The following is a 19,700-nucleotide window of genomic DNA, read 5'->3' on the forward strand; positions in this document are numbered from 1 at the left end:
GTACTAGGGATGTAATGTATGCCATGATTAATATATATAATTAACACTGCTGTATGTTATATATGAAAGTTGTTAAGAAAGTAAATCCTAATTTAAATCTCATGACAAAAGAAAAAAGTGTTTTTATTTTGTATCTATATGAGATGATGGACCTTCACTATTTATTGTGATCATCATTTCATGAAGTATGTAAGTCAAATCATTATACTGTACACCTTAAACTTAAACAGTGCTGTTTGTCAGTTATATCCCAGTAAGCAAGAAAAAAAAGAAAAATGAGTGGCCAAAGCTTTTCCAAATCTGGTAAAAATTATAAACCCACAGATCCAAGAAACTCAAGGAATACCATAAATAAGAAAAATGAACAAAACTAAACTAATGCACATCATAATAAAATTACTTACAATAAGTGATAGAAAAATCTTAAAAACAGCAAGAGGAAAAAAAGATATGTGAAGTACAGAGCAACACAGATAAGAATGACAGAAGACTTCTTATGAGAAACAATGCAAGCCAGAAAACACCAGAGCAACATCTTGAAAGTACTGAAACAATCTAAAACTCAACCTAGAATTCTATACACAGGGAAAATATTTTTTAAAAGTGAAGGCAAAATAAACATTTTTTTTTTCAAACACAAAAATGCAAGCAGAATTCAATACCAGCAAACCTGTACTACAAGAAATGTTAAAGGAAGTCCTTCAGGTTGATGGGAAAATGATACCAGACAGAAACCTGGTTCTACAAAAAAGTGACAGCACTGAAAAATGGTAAATATATAGATAAATATAAAATATACTTTTTATTATTTTAAAAATCTCTTTGAAAGATAACACTGTTTAAAACAAAAATTACATTACATAGAAGTAAAATATATTATAATAATACTACAAAGACCCTGAGAGAGGAAATCGAAGTGTACTGTTATAAGGCTATTTATTTATTTATGACTGCGTTAGGTCTTTGTTGCTGCATGCGGGCTTTCTCTAGTTGAGGTGAGTGGGGGCTACTCTTCTTTGCAGTGCACAGGCTTCTCATTGCGGTGGCTTCTCTTGTTGCAGAGCATGGGCTCCAGGCATGTGGGCTTTGGTAGTTGTGGCGCGTGGGCTCAGTAGTTGTGGCTCACGGGCTCTAGAGCATAGGCTCAGTAGTTGTGGCACATGGGCTTAGCTGCTCCGCGGCATGTGGGATCTTCCCGGACCAGGGCTCAAACCCGTGTCCCCTGCATTGGCAGGCGGATTCTTAACCACTGAGCCACCAGGGAAGTCCAAGATTCTTATAATATACGTGAAGTGATATATATATATATGTATATATGAAAACACATTACTTGAAGGTAGACTGTCATAAGTTAAAGATGAATACTCTGAACTGTAAACCATTAAAAATAAAAATACAAAGAGGTATAATTAATAAGTCAACAAAAGAAAAAATGGAATCTTAAAAAATATGCAATTAATCCAAAAGGGAGTAAAAGATGAGAAAAGGGGACAAAGAATAGATGGGACAAACAGACAAAAAGAGCAAGATGGTAGATTTAAAGACAACCATTTGATAAACATCTGTTCATTATAAAAATTCTCAGCAAACTTAAAAAAGAAGTTAACATTAGAGGCATCTACAAAAACCCTACAGTCAACATCATGCTTAGTGGTGAAAGACCATTCCCTAATACTGGGAACAAGGTAAGGATGTCTGATCTTGCCATTCCTATTCAATATTGCACTGGAGGCCCTAGTCAGCACAATAAGGTAAGAAAGGAAGTGAGGGAAGAAAGGGAAGGAGGGAAGGAAAGGAGGGAGGAGGGGAAGGGAAAGAGAAGAAACAAAAGAAAGAGAGGAAAGAAAGTAATAAGGAGAGGAAGGAAGGAAGGAAGTGGGCAGACAGGCAAAGACTGGAAAGGAAGAAATAAAACAGTTTGTCTTCACATGATTGTCTACAAAGAAAATAACAAAGAGTAGATTCAAAGAGACTGAAAAGCAATGACGGGGAGATTATCTGTCAAGAGATTGGGTAAAATAGCTTGTCTTTGCCAAGGGCTTCTCCTTCGGGCTTCTCTCTACAGGGTTTTTAAAGGTAATGGCAGCTTTGCAAGGAAATATTTTCTAGATGATGTTGGATTTATACTTTTCTTTTATCTTCACAGAGTGGGCAGAAGGATTTGTCTCAGCACTACTTGCTCTTGAGTGGCTTCCAGGCCATTAAGCTCTGCCCCAACATTTCAAGGTAGGTGGAACTCAGAATGACATCCCCAAAGTGCATTGGATTCTGCTCTTTCCTCCACTGGATGCTGAAACTTCTGATAAATACCTTTAATTGCTATGAATAAACAGGATCAAGAAAGAGGAAAAACAACTACAGAAAAAATTCATAGATACTGTTTTTCAGTCATTTCAGAAAGATGTATTGTCTCACTACATGCATTCATGTTGTTCTTCATTGACATGTTATGGCCCCATGGTCTATGGCGCCATGGTTCTCCTCTGGCACAGGCATAAGCAGAGAATTCAACATTCACAGAAACAGCCTTTCCCCTAGACTTTCCCATGAGACGAAAGCACATTCTTATCCTGGTGAGACAAAAGCCGTGTTCACCATTCTCATCCTGGTGAATACGTTGTCTCCTTTTACCCACTCTTCTATTTTATCTTTTTGGATAACCCTGATTATAAACCCACACCATGATGTGACGAACACCTCTGCACAGGTGTTTTCAGGCTTCCAACATTCATCCCTTTGTGCTCTTTGGCAGTGACACCCAGGTCTCAGTTTTGCTTTGCCTGCTGGGCAAAGAGAACAAATATTTTGAGAGTCGTTCCTGGACTAAAAGTTCTCTCTAGAACACCCCACCATTTATTTAATCAACTTTATATACTTGTAGCCTCACATTTTATGTCATTTCATCTTCCAGAATATTTTGATTCAAAATTGAATAACAATAATAATTCTACTTCATATTGCTTAGAGTATACAAACATGAAAGCTACTCATAATTATTAAAAATAATTTTCTAAAATTATATAATGTTATTCACTAGAGGTTCAGGGAAGTTGATGATGATATAACATAGAGAATATTCAGAATTTAGGAGTTTAAGGTATAAAAGCACTTTAATTTAAACTTTATGCTGACACTTAAAAGATTTATTTGAATTTACAAAGCATAGTAGGGAAAAAAGAGGTTTCAATTGGAGAGAAAAAGACCTGGGAATACTCTGAGGTGTAAAGTCACATGTGGAATCCAAAGGACTGAAGTAAGATCAGTGTGTTTGTGGTATAATGTATGATGGGAAGAGTGATGAGAAAAGAAGCAGAAAAAGTAGATGAAGGCTTCTTTTGCCAAGTATCAGAGGATATCTCAGTGATCAGAATGAACAGAACTTTTCGTAAGGAAGATGATGGTTTTGTGGGGGATTAATTAGGTGGGATAATAATCAGTATTGTAGATGATAAAAAGTGTAAGTATTCAATTCAAATAAAGTTATTTTATTAAACTCAACAAAAGAGAAAATATCAAAGACTCTAAAAGTAAAGCTACATAATATTAATAGATGGCCCAATGATTATAAGCCATAAATTTAGGATTACTCATGTAATGAAGATAAATAATAATACCTACCTTATAGTGTAGCTAATGTAAGGCAACTTACTGTGCCTACCATGTGTAAAAAATATAAAACCCAAAACAAACACAAAGGGTCTCAGGAATGCTGTGAATCTCCTAATGATTACAAACAATTAACTGACAGCACCAATGCTGACTGCCCGGGAATGATAACTTACTTATAAGTAACTCATTTCCAAGTATCAACCTTGCATTCAAGGGTTCTTAACATAATATCTCAATCCTCAGAATAACTCTATGAGAAAGATTTTAATGTTACCTTTACAACTCTCTAAAGATCAATCATGGGGTGGTGAACCTTAAGGTCTACTGCAGAGTGCTGTGTGAGGATGGTGCATTTATATCTGACCCAGGATGGAATCAACCAGGGCATGTTCCATAGAACATTACTAAGTTGGGATCTGAACAAAAACACAAAGTTTGAAAGGTGAACAAATGGAGTGGATGTTGCTAATAGATGTAGGAAAGCCAAAGTATTCAACTCTATTTTTTTTTTTTACATCTTCCTTCTTCATTGAGGAAAATCATCATAAAATAGAACTGTCCACAACAAACATGACTAAGAGGAAAATGAAAACCAAGAAAGAGTAAGAACAAACTTAGAACACACTATGTTTCAAGCACAACATTAGAAGATTAATATATTTAGCAGCATAGTGATCTCAAGAAAGTAATTTAACCACTCCAAGTCTGCTTCCCCACCTAAAAAAGGAAGACAAAAATAAGGGTAACCTATAGGGATGTTCTGAGGATTAAATGATATGATATATATAAAAACCTTACAGAGCACTCAACAAATAAACACAACAGCTACTATCTTTACTATTATTATTATTTGCTCACTTGTCAAGTAAGTTGTAGAAGAGATTAGTGTCTTGGATGAAGATTGAATAGATGATCTTATGTCTTAAAATAATAAAATTCTAAGAAAAATAAGGAATAAAATAGGTCAGACTTTCTTTGCTTGCTACACGATGTTAAACCTAAATTAGGTTACATTATTAAAGGCTATTATTCCAAACAGTTGGAGAGGAGTTCACCACCTGTGCTGAGGCTTTCCTATCCTATAACACAGGAGAAAGCAAACTGAATCAGGAGTCTATCAGAAAAAAAGAATGAGGGGGAAAATGTGATTGTAAGATTGAAATAAACATTCTCAGACTAAAAAGAGAAATGGGAAAGGTTTTTGCTGTAACCACAAGTTAAAAAAACAAATAAATGAAACCAAATCAATACATAACAAATCAATAAGACTGCTTATATCTGATTTTGTACCACATAGTTCAGGCTTCATGCTGCCTGAACAGTCCTGAACACTCATTTTCACACCTAATTATATGTTGCCCCATCATATCCTATCTTATTTCCTTAACTGGACTGTAAACTTCTTGCAGATTAGAAAGCTAATTTTTTACATGATTTTCAATGTTAACAATATAAGAAACAGCAAACACCAACACTTATGAAACGCTAACATATATTTATATCCTGTAATAATTTCCCTTCTCATTAAACCTGGCAGACTGAACACATTCATCTCTGTTCTTTCCCCAAACTCAACTAAAATGACAGTAAAGAACTTTAAAAGGTATAAATTCACAATAATAATGAGAATACAACAGAAGATATCAATGGACAAGAAATTTTAACAAAATTTTGGAAGCTGGAAAGACTATGGACGTGTTGCAGCTGAACTTAGCAGATCAGAGAAAGCAGAAACCTAGGGCTGCAGAAGGGGTGGGGGAGAAAGGCAGTGAGAAGCAAACCAATGAATGCATAGTACTACTGCAGAAAGATTCAGTAACCAGAGGTACCAGGTAACCAGGAGGATGTGTATGGTGGGGCTAAAAACAGAAGGATTACTTGAAAGTTTATGTAAGGAATAGGTAGTCTATCAGATGTCCTCTCCATAGGCCCAAGCAACTGGACTGCCTCTATCATCACAGAAGACAACACTCCAGGAGAGTATCTGGTGGTTCCCCATCAAAATAGATCCTCCTCTGTTCACCTCTCCAGGTAATAAGGCCCCTACTACTACCCTGCTACCCATTCTCCCCCCCTCTCTCTCTCTGTCTCTCTCTCTCTCTCTCTCCCTCTCTCTCTCTCTCTCTCTCACACACACACACACACACACACACACACACACACACACACACACACCCCTTCCAATTAGCACTCTTAAATATCGACAGCTAGCCAAGGAAAGCCTAAAATACTGTAGACTGACACAAAGAAAGGAAGGAAGGAAGGAGAGGAAGAAAGGGAGGGAGGAGGGAGGAAGAAAAGGAGAAAGAGAGAGAAGAATACATTTAAGAAAAGAAAAGGGAAAAAGAGAAAAGAAGGAAGGAGGAAAGAAGGGGAAAGAAGGAAGGAAGAGAGGGAGGGAGGGAGGAAGGAAGGAAGGGGGAAGGAAGGAAGGGGGAAAAAGGAAGGGGGGAGGAAGGAAGGAAGGAAACACAGAAAAGGAAGAAGAAAACTTTAAAAAATATAATAATAATACCACCATAGAGAGACTATATGATACTGCATCCATAAAACAAGAACAGGAGGATTTTCTTTAAAAGAAAAAAAAGAGAGAATTGAGAGAAAAAAGAACATATTCAGAAAAAATAGGATTCTGGTTCTTTCATCTTAGTTGGAATGTGGATGTGAGAGCTACAGCTGGAGCTGCTGTTTTACATGTAAGACAGAAACAAGTTGAGGATTGGAAAGAAAGATAAAAACAGCCTGAGTCTTTAATGACTGTTGAGCTGCCACTGGAGCCCCAGACCACCTCCAAAACTATGAGAGATTAAAAATAAAAGCAAAACCAAAAAACCTCTATCTCATATAATAAGCTATTTTTAGGTTTTCTGCCACTTGCATTTTAACCATATACTAACTAATACAGTACATGTTACACAGTAAGTTTTCCCCCAAACCCCTATAAAATGAAACAAAGAAAATTATGTTCCAAGCTTATGATATTGTTCCTATTAACTATGCTTAAGTCTATTTTATATTAGCCAAGAAAGCTGAATGCTAACACTTCAAATTTCAGGATTACATTCTAATCAAGTCTATCATGTGTAATAAAACGTAATGCTGAAGGACCTATGGAATATAGTCCCAGGTGTCCACAGCACACTACTCTCATTGTTTTCAGATGTTGCAGAATCACTCCACTAAGGCTTACTTTCAATTTCCCTTCAGTCTGACTTTCTTCTTTTAAATTCATATTGGATGACTGATGGCTAACATAATAAATATTTTATCTTTCTACACCCTTCCCCCAGGAAAAACATGCCTTTTTGAAAATGAGGCACTGTTAGACACCTGGAGTCTAAACTTAGTTCTTAACTCTTTTGTCCACAGTGAACACTGTGGCTTTTAAATGTTTTTACATTGCCATAAACTATCTATTAAAATATGCTATTCAATCTTACATAGATAAAAAAATTACTTTCATAACTAAACTAGAAAACCTAGAGACAGAATGATCAAGATTATGGAATAAAACATAGCTCAGTACGAGTTTAACTGCTTAGCTTCAGACTGCATCACCTATACCGTAAATTATAATTATTCTGATATTGTTTAAAAATTTCTTAGTAAGTAAAAATTACAGAAAACGGTAAAGGAAAAATGTTCCAGCAGAAAAAGATCTATATAACTCTGGAATAATTTTCTTCTGAATTCTGACGCAGCTAATTAAATCAGTAATAGACATGTTTCTATCCCCACAACTTTCTCCCAGGGTTCTGGCCTTTCCATTGATGACTGGGTGGTACATGTGGCTAGGATCTGAGGGTAATGACAGCAAGCACATTCGTATAGAATAAATACAAGGAAAGGGAAATTTGCCAAAGGGAAAATAGGACAATAAAAGAAAGAGTCTTAATAGACCACAGTCCACCTATTTATTCCTTTCAGAATCAATTCACTTGCCAAATTCTTACCATCTTTGTAACTGAGCACTTCAACATAAGCTCAGGACTTTGACACACACATTATCAAACACAGATATGATCAATCAGAAGTAAACAACTCCATTTCTATATTGTTACAGTGCCCTCCTTATTAATCAAAGCATGGAACACTTTGTTTCTGCTCATGACAAGAATAACCAGTTTAGCAGACAACTCCTCCATCCTGAAAAGTCATCACACTTATTGCTTATGGATAAAGAAGAAAGAAGTTAAGAGATGACTAAATATTAATCTTTAATTCTATTCATATTTGCATTGAAATTTTCATCTTATTTTTCTTGGCACTTATTTTCTATACTTTAACAAAAGACTTAAGTACTAGGAAGACAGCTGGTATCTATGAGAGAAAAAGTTGACACTCTTCTTACTTGTATAAGGTATGCAGTTGAGGGTGATAAATATTATTTATACTGAAAGGCTTAATGACCACTTCCACCCTCCCCCCACACCCCCCAAAAAATTAATGGAGGGCCACACAGCTTAAAATTTATACTGGGGGAGGTTCTTCTGAAGGATCAAATACCACTGACCTGTCCCACAGCAAATAAGACAAGGTAACCTGCCAAATCAATGCTCAGTATTCAGTAAACTTGACGTTCCCATAAATGCCACAACCACTCCATCAGATCCTAGCCAGACCAGGTTCTATGAAACCACCACAGGCACTGAGACTGGTTCTTCCTTCTACCTATCTCTTAAACTGACCTCTAGCTGATACTTCTCAACTTTGGGCTTTCCTCAAAGGGAAGCAGTGAAGTTGGGAAATTCCCTCATATCAAACAGTGATTTTCCCTCTTAAATCTACATGCACCTGAAAAGGACAGGAACACACACTCACAGTTCAGAAAACTTGCCATGGGGTGAATGAAATTAAGGGAAGCCCTTTAGCCAAAGTCCACCACCTTCACATTATAGTCAACTATCAAACAGTTCGTATTTTAATTATTAACTGCTCAATTCATCACTGTGTATAACTAAAAAGGCATTGATTCTATTCTTATATTCCTTCCTAAAAAAGGAATAATGTGAGAGGGGTATTTGTAGAACAGAAAAACCGGATGAAAAAATGAATAATGTCGTTAAATCAACAGGAGCTAGATGTTTTAGCAAAGACTCTTATCTAATATTCTCAATGTAGGTGAAATGCACAACATATAAATCAGAATATGTAACTGTTTCTTGTGGTAAAAAAAGAAAAAAATGGAAAAAAAGAAAGAAAGAAAAAAACTCACCTTCTCAATATTTATCTGGTGCTTTCTTAACCTCTCCAGGTCTGTTGGGATTACTATCTTAGTAAATTTCTGAATAGCTGGTTCAAGACGGCGTAATTTCACTTTTTCTTCATCTTCAGACATCCTAAAAAAATGTTGTATCTCTTCTACTTGCAACATCTACCTTCTCCACTCATGTAGAAAAACCTAAAAGGGAAATATTTATTTAAGAATTTTAAAAATCAATTTCCATTATTTTTAAAAGCCAACAATTAGGTAATTTTATAATATATTCTAAACACATACTCAACTTAATGCTGAACTTCAGTGACTGGTTTTTTAACAAAACTTTTATTTTAAAATCTTTTTCTCTCTACAAAGGTAATGTATATTCACTTTAGAATGATTAGAAAATAGGAAAAAGAGAATAAAATAAAATCAACAATCATCTCCTCACCTATAGTTAACTACTCTTTCCATTTTTCCTCCTCCCACCCCCGTACTTCCATTTTGATGTATGTCTTTCCAGGGCTTTTTAATATAAGGATATATATATGTATGCATATAATTAACTAACTTTTTTCAAAAAACCAGAAGTATACTGTTCAAGTCTTTATCTCCCAATGTATCCTGGACAGTGAATAATGTTTTCTAAAAAAGTGTCAAATGGCAAAACTGGAAGAAAAACTTTCATTCTTAATATTTCTGCTGTAAAAACTCCATTTCTAATATAACATATGTAATTATATACTTCAAATATATTATAAAATGCAACTTTTCTCACTGATGTCCTTTAAATTGCATCTTCCCTTTCTTACAAAGTGATTAGCATTGTCTACAATCAGTACACGTAACCAGTGACAGAGCTGGAATAAGAACCCAGTATTCCTGAGAGTTCAATCAAATGCTCTTTCTAATTCACCAGTAGTTTTTTTTTTTGAGCAGTGCTCCAGAGAGTACAGGGTTATGTCTTTGGGGTCAGGGTAGGTGATGGTAAAGGTTATCAAGTGGACAGGCTCCAGGACCCCACACCTGCTTCAGTTGGAGAAAATTTACTTGTATCTATCTCATAAATTTGAACTTATTCGATTTTCTGTAAATAAAGGGCTCCATTGTTTAAGCAAGCTTGAAAACCACTGTTGTACATCATGTTTTCATGCCATCTAATTAGCCATAACCTCTCCCATATTAAAAATAAGTTGACTATGTTAATTCCATTGGGTTATGGTATCTTAGACTTGGGTCCATAGAGATAGGGGTTTGGGACTTGAGAGTTCCTGAATGTTTGTTTACAAAAAATGATGAATATATTTTTGAATTATTTCAGAAGACAGAGTCCTTTGCTTTCAAGAAATTATCAAAAAGCTCTATCACTCCAGAATCATTAAGAACTATTATTCTAAATAATGTTGTTTCTCTCTTTCACAGTTGAAAATCTTGAAGTGTTGGTTATACAGATTATCTCATCTACCAGTAACTTGGTCTTTACAGTTAATCTAAGCTTGAAAGCAAAAAAGGAAAATCTCCAGACACCAAAAATAAAGAGTCTAACAGCTACAGTAGTTAGTGGGAATTAGAGATGATGGGGAAGTTCACCGCCAAAAGATGGGTCCACAGACCCAACAAAATGGGAAAATTTACAGCTAAGGGACTAGAGATAATAAAGTAACCTAAAAATAAAATTAAAATAGGTACATTTCAAAATAAAAATATAAAGAAAGAAACAGAATCTTAAAAAAAATTAGATAATATTATGAAACAGTAACAGGTCAATCTGAAAATAAACCAAGTAAAAATTCTACAAATAAAAACCTCCAAAGATGGGTTAAACAGTAAATTTTGTAGCTGAAAAGACAATTATTGATTGGAAGCTATCAGTATGAACACAGAGGAATAAGGACACATAAAAAGAAGATAAGCAACATTAAGGATAAAATGACAAGCTCAATAACAAGTAGGAGTCCCATAAGGAAAGAATAAATAAAATGGCAAAAAGGCACTATTCAAAGAGAATATGCTGAGAATTAAGATGTAAAGCCTCAAACTGAAAATGCACATAAACACTAAGTAGCATAAATAAAAAACAAATTTACCTAAACACATGGAAGGGAAATTTCAGAACATTAGGGACAAAGAAAAAATATCTTAAAAAGCAAACCGGAGATAAAAGACAGATAAACTAAAACAACAAAAGCAGTAAACTTTTCATCAAAGCAACATATCAAAAGATAGGAATATCTTCAAAGTGCTGAGTTGGTATATACCCAGGTTAATTATTATTCAGAAGTGAAGGTAAAATAATCATTTTCAGACATACAAAGACTGAGTTTATTACCAAGCCCTTCATTAAAAGAACTACTAAAAGGCATGCTTTAACAATAAAGAAAATAAACCCAAAAGAAAGGAATGGCAAGGAGCAAAAAAATATAATAAAGTATACTGTTACTGGGTGAATAAAGGAAGCAATGAAGAACAAATAAAAGATTTATTGTGAATAACCTGATCAAATATAATAAAAATGTTTCCATGTAAATTATTATTTTTCTATAATGTATTTTTTATAGCAGCATGGTATCACATTGTACAGATGTTCGATAATTTAATCATCTAATGTTGGCCACTCAGGATGTTTCCAATTTTCCACTATTATAAACTAAACCACAGTGTAATTACTCTTCTTTTACGCAAATCCATACTACCATCTATGATTATTTATTTAAAGTAAATACCTGGAAATAGAATTAATAGGTACATACATTTTTTAAGGCTTCTGATTCTAAATGTCCCAAAAAAGGCTGTGCCTATTTACATTCCCACTAGCAACATATCAAAATGTCCACTTATCTGGATTAAAGACTTAAATGTGAGACCCGAAGCCATAAAACTCCTAGAAGAAAACATAGGCAGTATACTCTTTGACACTGATCTTATTAGCAATAGGTTTTTGGATCTGTCTCCTCAGGCAAGGGCAACAAAAGCAAACAAAGAAATAGGACTACATCAAAATAAAAAGCTTTCTCAGTGAAGGAACCCATCAACAAAACAAAAAGGTAACCTATTAAATGAGAAAAGATATTTGGAAATGATATATCTGATAAGGCATTAATATCCAAAATATACAAAGAATTCACACAACTCAATATCAAAAAAATAAACAATCCAATCAAAAACTGGGTAGAGAATCTGAACATTTTTCCAGGAAAGACAGACAGATGGGAAACAGACACATGAAAAGATGATCAACATCTCTAATCATCAGGAAAATGCAAATCAAAACCACAATGAGCTATCACCTCACACCTGTCAGAATGGCTATCATCAAAAAGACAAGAAATTTCAAGTGTTGGTTGTTGGCAAGGATGTGGAGAAAAGGGAACCCACATGCATGTGGTGGGAATGTAAACTGGTGCAACCACTATGAAAAACAGTACGGAGGTTCCTCAAAAAATTAAAAACAGAACTATCATATGATCCACCAATTCTAATTCTGGTATTTATCTGAAGAAAATGAAAACACTAACTGAAAAGATATATACACCCCTATGTTCATAGAGCATTATTCACATTAGCAAGATATGGAAGCAACCTTTAAGTGCTCAAAGATAGATGAATGGCTAAAGAAGATGTGATACATATACATACATACATACACACACACACAGACACACACACACACACACACACACAATGGACTATTACTCAGCCATAAAAAAGAATGAAATCTTGCCATTTGCAACAACATGGATGGACCTAGAGGGTATTATGCTAAGTGAAATAAGCCAAAGAAAGACAAATGCCGTATGATTTCATGTACACGTGGAATTTAAAAAACAAAACAGAACAGAAACAGATCCACAGATACAGAGAATAATCTGGTGGTCACCAGAACGGAGGCAGCATGGTGAGTGAAATGCGTGAAGGGGAGTAAGGGGTGCACATTTCCAGTTATAAAATAAACAACTCACAGGGATGTAAGGTACAGCATACGGAATATAGTTGATAATATTGTAATGACTTTGTAGGATGATAGATGGTTACTAGACATCATGGTGATAAATTCATAATGTATAAAAATGTCAAATCATTATGTTGTATACTGGAGATAAATACAGTATTGTATGTCAACTATACTTCAATTTAAAAAACTTTAAAATATCCATTTATCCATACTCCAACCAATACCTGATATTATCATTCTTCTTAAGACATTCAACTGGTGACAAAAATGGTATCTCATTATTGTTTTATTTTGCATTCTTTATATTACTAATGAGATTGACTTATTCTCTATTTGCATTTCTTCTTTCATCAATTGCCTGCTCGTGCTACAGGGACTGTCTTTCTCTTATTATATTAACATATAATAGTCTCATAAATTATCAATATTTCCCTAACACTAATGTTCCCAGTTTGTCACACTGCCTCTTGTGTTTTCTTCCACTATGCAGATTATATAAGAAGCTATCTTTATATCTATTACTATTCCTATCAAAATGTTTTTTAAAATACCTGGTATTCAACAGATGCTAATGGAACTAAAACATTTCTTCACATGTCTCTTCTACACAATTTCTAATCCTATCACTCCAGTCAAACAGCACAATATGCATAGCACATTACAAATGTCTTATTTGGCCTGTGTTTAGACTCTTTCCCCTCTCCAATTTTTCCCCATAGATTACCACCAAAGAATATATCTAAAACACCGAAGGCAACATGCTCCTCCTCTGAATAAAAACTTCTAAGAGTTCCCTATTATCTGAACAAGAAAATAAAATGTTCATAAGTAATCCACCCAACCTACTGAAATATCATCACCCAATCTCTGCTTTTGGCTTGCAAGGTGCTCCCTCTGTCTAGATGCTCTTTTATATCCCATCTGCCTCTCAACTTTGTGTATCATTTGAGATACAACTCAAATGATTCTGCCTTCTCCTCCACTAATCAGTTTATGGTGTACTTGACAAACCCCTATTATTGACTATTTGGCTTGTTTTCACTGCTCCCCTATGCTATGATGATAGCTCTCTTTTTTGAATTCAAAAAGCAATATTTCCAGGTCAGAGTGCATGACTCTGCCCCTCAGCTTTTTGTGCTCAAGGAATAACCTGCTGCCTCACAAGGGCCATCTCTAGGGGAAGACATTCTGGCCTAAGACCCTCCCAAGACTTTCCCAACTCTTGGTCTACTTCTAGAGAGTATTTTTTTTTCTCTCCACCATTTCCATTTCTATAAAATTATAATAAATTACCCATATAAAACTAAGAAGGGAACACAGCATTCAAATAGTTGCATTAAAGTATGATGTTACTGAAACAAAGTCATCCAACAGTGCCTCTGATCATAAAATAGCTCAAATAACGTTTATAAGCTATTAAGGGAAGGTCGTAATTCAATATAGAAATTGTGGTTTAAAAGTGTGATTAAATAATCAGTTGAAAATGTATTTCAGCATTTCTTGATTTTTAAGACAGAAAACTGGGAAATATTTCTGATATAATTCAAACACAGGATTAAAAAATACATTAACATCACAGGTATTTAAAATATGTCTATGAAAAAACAAGAGAAAACACACAAAAATGCCTAATTTCTCAAACTTCTGTAAAGTTGTTGTATTACTTTTCACTTTATTTTTCTAGTGTAATGGAATATTTGGGGCGACAGAATTGTTTGTATCATGAGAATGGTGGTGGATAAACAATTATATGCATTTATCAAAATTCACAGAACTGTACACCACAAAAGGTGCATTTTTGTATATTAAAAAACAAAAACAACGAGATGTGGGGGAACCCAAAATGAAATACAAACTATAAAAAATAAAATTAACTGTATTACAAATGAACAACATAACCACAATGAAAGAAGTAGGGGAAGAAAATAACTAATCTAGGTAACTTTGGAAAACAGATGCTGGATACTCGATACTAGTGTCTAGATATGGGATCCTAGATACTAAACTGGATACTATAAGGCTAAAGACAAAAAGAATTACACACAACTATACTGTACTCTAGTTATTTGTTTCTCATAGGACTATGGGTTAGAAATCCTGAAATTACTTTATGTGTATACTAGGACTGAACAAATAAGGAAATATTTTGTAGAACACAAAAGCCAGATTTCTCACTGTTGAAGAAAGAAGTTACAAATAAGAGGCAAGACTAGAATGAACCCTGTGGTACTGTATTAGAAACAGAAGTATCAGGATAAACTTTAGTTTAGAAAAAAAAAAATATATATATATATATATATATATACAGACATATATCTAAAATACGTGTGTGTATACAGATATATACAGATAAACACAAAAATAAATATAAATCTTTGCAGATGCATGAATATACACATATGTGTGCCTGTATCTCCATGAAATATATGGATTTACAGTTGACTCTTGAACAATATGGATTTGAACTGAGAGGGTCCACTTACAGTGAAGTTTTTTCAATAAATACTATTTTTTCAATAAATACTACATGATCCACAGTTAGTTGAATCCGTGGATATGGAACCGCAGATACAAAGGGCCAACTATGGGACCTAAGTGGCTTCGGGTTTTGCTATCCACTGCAGGTCCTAGAACCATTCTCTGTGGATACCAAGGGACGACTGTATATACAGCTAGAAATAATACATACACTCACACACACACACACACGCTTCTAAGATGTCTTCTGCCAGGCACTGGAAGTAATGATAACCCAGTAGCAATGAGCACACCTAGCGCCCAGATCCTTGGTGTTTAAATACTACTCTCCAAACAAAGAAAGCAGGGGTCTTTGGAGAAATGGTGGATTCCAGGGCAGGGAAAATGCAAGAGAAGCTTGGAGCATCCAAGAAGCAAGGAAGTTCTCAAAAAAGGATGAGAGCCTATAAAAAGGGCACAAGAAGCAACCTGAAAAAACTTGAAATGGACGAAGCTGGAACAATTTGAGACATAAAACAAATAACGAAAGTGTAGGAAAATAACCAATAGAAAAATAAATGAGTCCATACAGATACAAAAACAATAAATTAACAATAAATAAATAAATGGGATGAAGATGCAGCTCTTCCTTACAGAAAAACTCCAATTAATAAATTACGAAGGAATGAGGGAAACAGAAAACCACCATTAGAACATTACAGTAATAATTACTGAAGGCAAGATCATCAATGGATGCTAAAATCAACAAATTAAAGTTTGAGGAGAAACAGGATATTTGCATTGTTTAAAAGTAGTTCTCCCCCAAGATACTGATTAATTACAAAGGGAAAAATAGTTACTTTACATTAAAGAATCCCAGCTGACACCACCTTATTAACCAAGTGATCAAGAGCAATATCAAATGCAGTGTGTCATATAATGTACCCCTCATATGACGAACTACTGAGAAGGGCATATACACTTCTGTGGTATCAACAAAAGTACACAACCTTAATCTAATCTTGAGAAAACATCAGACAAAACCCAATTGAAGGACACTCTACAATATAACTAACCAGGACTCTTCCAAAGTGTAACGGTCATGAAAGACAGGAAAAGACTTAGAAGTTGTCACAGACTGGAGAAGATCAAGGAGCCATGCCAACTAAATGCAACGTGGGATCTTAGATTGAATCGTGGAACAGAAAAAGGACTTTAGTATAAAAAACGATGAAATCTGAAGAAAGTTGGTGATTTAGTTAACAGCGTTGTGCTGAAATTAATTTCTTACTTTTGATAATTGTATTATAGTTATGTAAGATGTTAACATTAAAGGAAATTGTAGAGAACTCTGTATTACTTTTGTAACTTTTCTGTAACTGTAAAATATTTCAAAATAAATAGTCTCTTAAAATAATGTGTAAACTGATGTTTCCCATAAGACAGGACAAATATTTTGAGGTCAAAGAATTGCAATCACATTCACTGCACTAACACTTGGGGTGGGCGGGGCGGGTGCCAGGTGCTTTACAAACTACCTTTAGTGCTTACAACTATTACCAGCTGAGTACCATACTACTCACGTTTCCAATAAGGAAAAAGTACTGGGAGGTTAACCAAATTACTTAAGGTTATTTATAAGTGAACAGCCCCATTTCTCAGGAAAAGTCCAATACCGCTGGCAACGCCCCCTTCCAAAAACGTTATGAACACCTTTCCACATTTCCCCACACCTGGGGCACCGAATTCCCTCAGGCACGTCGCCCCGTATTTCTCACTGGGGGAAGGGGTACTGAATTTGGAAAGAAAAGTCAAGGCCCTCGGACCTACCTACCGTACGGTCTGCTCTCTGAGCCTCCGATTCCGAATTGTAAAAAAAGGGGAGACAGACGTGGGGCCTTCTGCGAACCACGCTCCCTGGTATGGCTGACAGGAGGCTCCCCCCTCGCGCCCCAGGACCTCCCCTAAACACCCTCGAGCCTCGCGTCATCCCTCGCAGCGTCACCCACCGCGCACCTGGGCCACATAAACCAAACGCCACCTCCCCCCACCCCCGCCCCCGAACGGGTGCGCGGGACCCTCTCCAGACCTAGACGCTGGCGACCCTGATGACCTAAGACCCACGGTGCGTCACACGCAGGACAGACGAAGTAAACTTTTCCACCCTGAGACCCCGGGAGGCCGTCAAGCTCGCCCGACCGGCCGCCTCCCTATACCCGCTTCGAAAGCACCTCCAAAACCGAAACCACCACTTCTTCAAGCCGAGAGGAACTCCCACAGCGTTCGCACTTACAACCTGATGCCCTGCTTCCTGCGGGGCGCCCCTCCCGCGCGCGGGACGGGCACCCGGCCCACGACGCCGGCCAGGGCCTTACGCCCCCGTGGGGGCCTATCGCGATCCCCTTACCTCCCGCCGGGACGTTCGAGGCCGGTGGGTACGCACGGCGCAGGCGCAGGCGCGGGCGCGACAGGACGGGGCGTCGCGATAGGCGGGCTGGGCTACGCCACGCCCCCTCCCGCCCAGTTCCGGCCTCGAGGGGTGTGGCTGGCGCCTCTGTGTGTACAGACGCGGTCGCCGCTCTGGACCGTCTTACTAAGTGGTATTGATTTATGTTGCGGGGTTGTAACAAGGGTGCCAAGAGGAAGGAGACGCACAAATGCTCTTTAAGTGTGTCAGTTCGTTGAGTTTTAAGTGTGAGACAATTCACATCTGTATAGCCCACTACATTTTGCAACTTTTTTGTCCATTTTCCTCTGTTCTTCTAGGAATTTTATTGGTGGGCTGGCCGGGTGTTCTTACCTCTTTACACCTGTAGAAACTGAAGCTCACAGAGGTTGTGCCTTCTCCATCTACACCCCCCTCTGAGGTAGACGGCACAAGTCTTAATTGTAACAGGCACAGAAACTGAAACTCAGACAAGTTGTGCTTTTTCCCCAAAACGGGTTGAACCAGTGTCAACCCAGTGCCAGTATCCTTATCCCAATTTTATAGATAATGATGCTAAGCCTCAACAAAGAGTTCTAGTGACTCACTAGCAGTTCGGCCATGTAGTGACACAGTTGGAACTTCAACTGGGTTTCCTAATTCCCTTTTCAAGTTCTTCCAGCTGATACCAATGAACAAACGGTTGGCTTTGAAGCCCTGTCCAGGTCACAAGTCCTCCTCCCTGGATGGCCTGACTTCCAGATCCAGCCTTTTTAATATGCGTTTGTGAATATTCAGATGACTTGCTCAGAACGTATCCGCTGATGGTACTATCCTTAGAAGTCATAAGGATATTCAAGCCATAGCTAAGGAAACTCAGCTCTTAGGGTCTTCCAGTGGAGTGGGAGTAGGGGTAGAAATTGTGGACCAATGAATATTAGGGGTCTGTAAGAATTGCCTTGAAAGGTAATTTCTAAAATAAAGCATAAAATCTGCTAAGCGTTTTGGATTTTCTTTGTGAGTATAATGAGTGCTGATTTCTTTTACTCTAGGAATGAGGTGTTTATAAGATTTTAATTCTAAGGAGAAAAATTAAAGTATTAGCCAATACCATGGGAAAAAAATTTTTATGCAAGACAAGAGCTTACTGTTGTGGCCTCTCCCGTTGTGGAGCACAGGCTCCGGATGCGCAGGCTCAGCGACCATCACTCACGGGCCCAGCCGCTCCGCGGCATGTGGGATCTTCCCAGACCAGGGCACGAACCCGTGCCCCCTGCATCAGCAGGCAGACTCTCAACCACTGCACCACCAGGGAAGCCCCAAAACAAGAGCTTTTGAAGTAAAGGTCATTCAAGTTAAGCTCTGAAAAAAATCTACCTCAAATACACTAGGGAGATGTGACACTCAAGGATTCTAAACTTGAACCTAGCCTTCTAGGTTATTATACATATGTTTGCCATAAGTTAGGTGTGTTCAAGGTAGCTAAATAGAACGTTTTAATCTAACAGTTTGTTAGCTTTATAATCTTTAAATATTTAGATATATGGTGTGTGGACCTCTTTTTGTACTCTTGCCTGGGCACTGAAATTGTTAGGAGCAGGCCTGCTGCTACTAGCCAACATTTTCCTGAGGTCCTAACTGAACCAGGAAGGCCAAACAAAACAAACAGTAATAAATAAATAAATGGAGAAAAAGAAAAATATTCTTTTTGGATATTATGATTGCTTACTTGGAAAACCCAGGGAATGAATTGAAACACGTTCAGTAAAATGGCTAGAGCAATAGCTTTCCTAAACAGCGATCACCTATTTAAAATTGTAATGGGAGAAAAGATCACTTTCAAACAGCAGAATCTAATTTGTGTCTGTAAGGAATTGTGGGAGCTATTTGAAGAATTAAGAATAATAGTTAAATGGAGTAGGGGTGAAGGGAGGGATTTCCAAGAGGCACGAGGAAACTCTGGGGATAATGGATATGTTCATTATCTTGCTTGTGGTACTGGTTGCATGGGTGTATATGTATGTTAAAACTTACCAAATTATACACTTTAAATATGG

General features: G+C 36.7%; 1 protein-coding gene across 5 annotated transcripts in view; it reads right to left on the reverse strand.

Annotated features, from left to right (window-relative positions):
* Window positions 1–17,698, reverse strand: part of STX17 (syntaxin 17) — an 84,672-nt gene extending 66,974 nt beyond the window's left edge. The window contains exons 1-3 of one of the 5 annotated variants that reach the window (XM_027105376.1): window positions 17,512–17,615; window positions 8,825–9,010; window positions 2,416–2,570 (exon numbers count right to left, since the gene is read on the reverse strand). In XM_027105376.1, the coding sequence (XP_026961177.1) occupies window positions 2,416–2,424 (9 nt within the window). In that variant the 5' untranslated portion in view covers window positions 2,425–2,570; window positions 8,825–9,010; window positions 17,512–17,615. The other 4 variants (XM_027105373.1, XM_027105372.1, XM_027105375.1 and 1 more) reach the window with 4 other exon arrangements.
* Window positions 17,699–19,700: the final 2,002 nt, after the last annotated feature.

The sequence above is a fragment of the Aethalodelphis obliquidens genome, unplaced genomic scaffold (assembly GCF_003676395.1).
Source record: "Aethalodelphis obliquidens isolate GAN/ISIS:26980383/991018 unplaced genomic scaffold, ASM367639v1 scaffold7, whole genome shotgun sequence".
Taxonomy (NCBI): domain Eukaryota; kingdom Metazoa; phylum Chordata; class Mammalia; order Artiodactyla; family Delphinidae; genus Aethalodelphis; species Aethalodelphis obliquidens.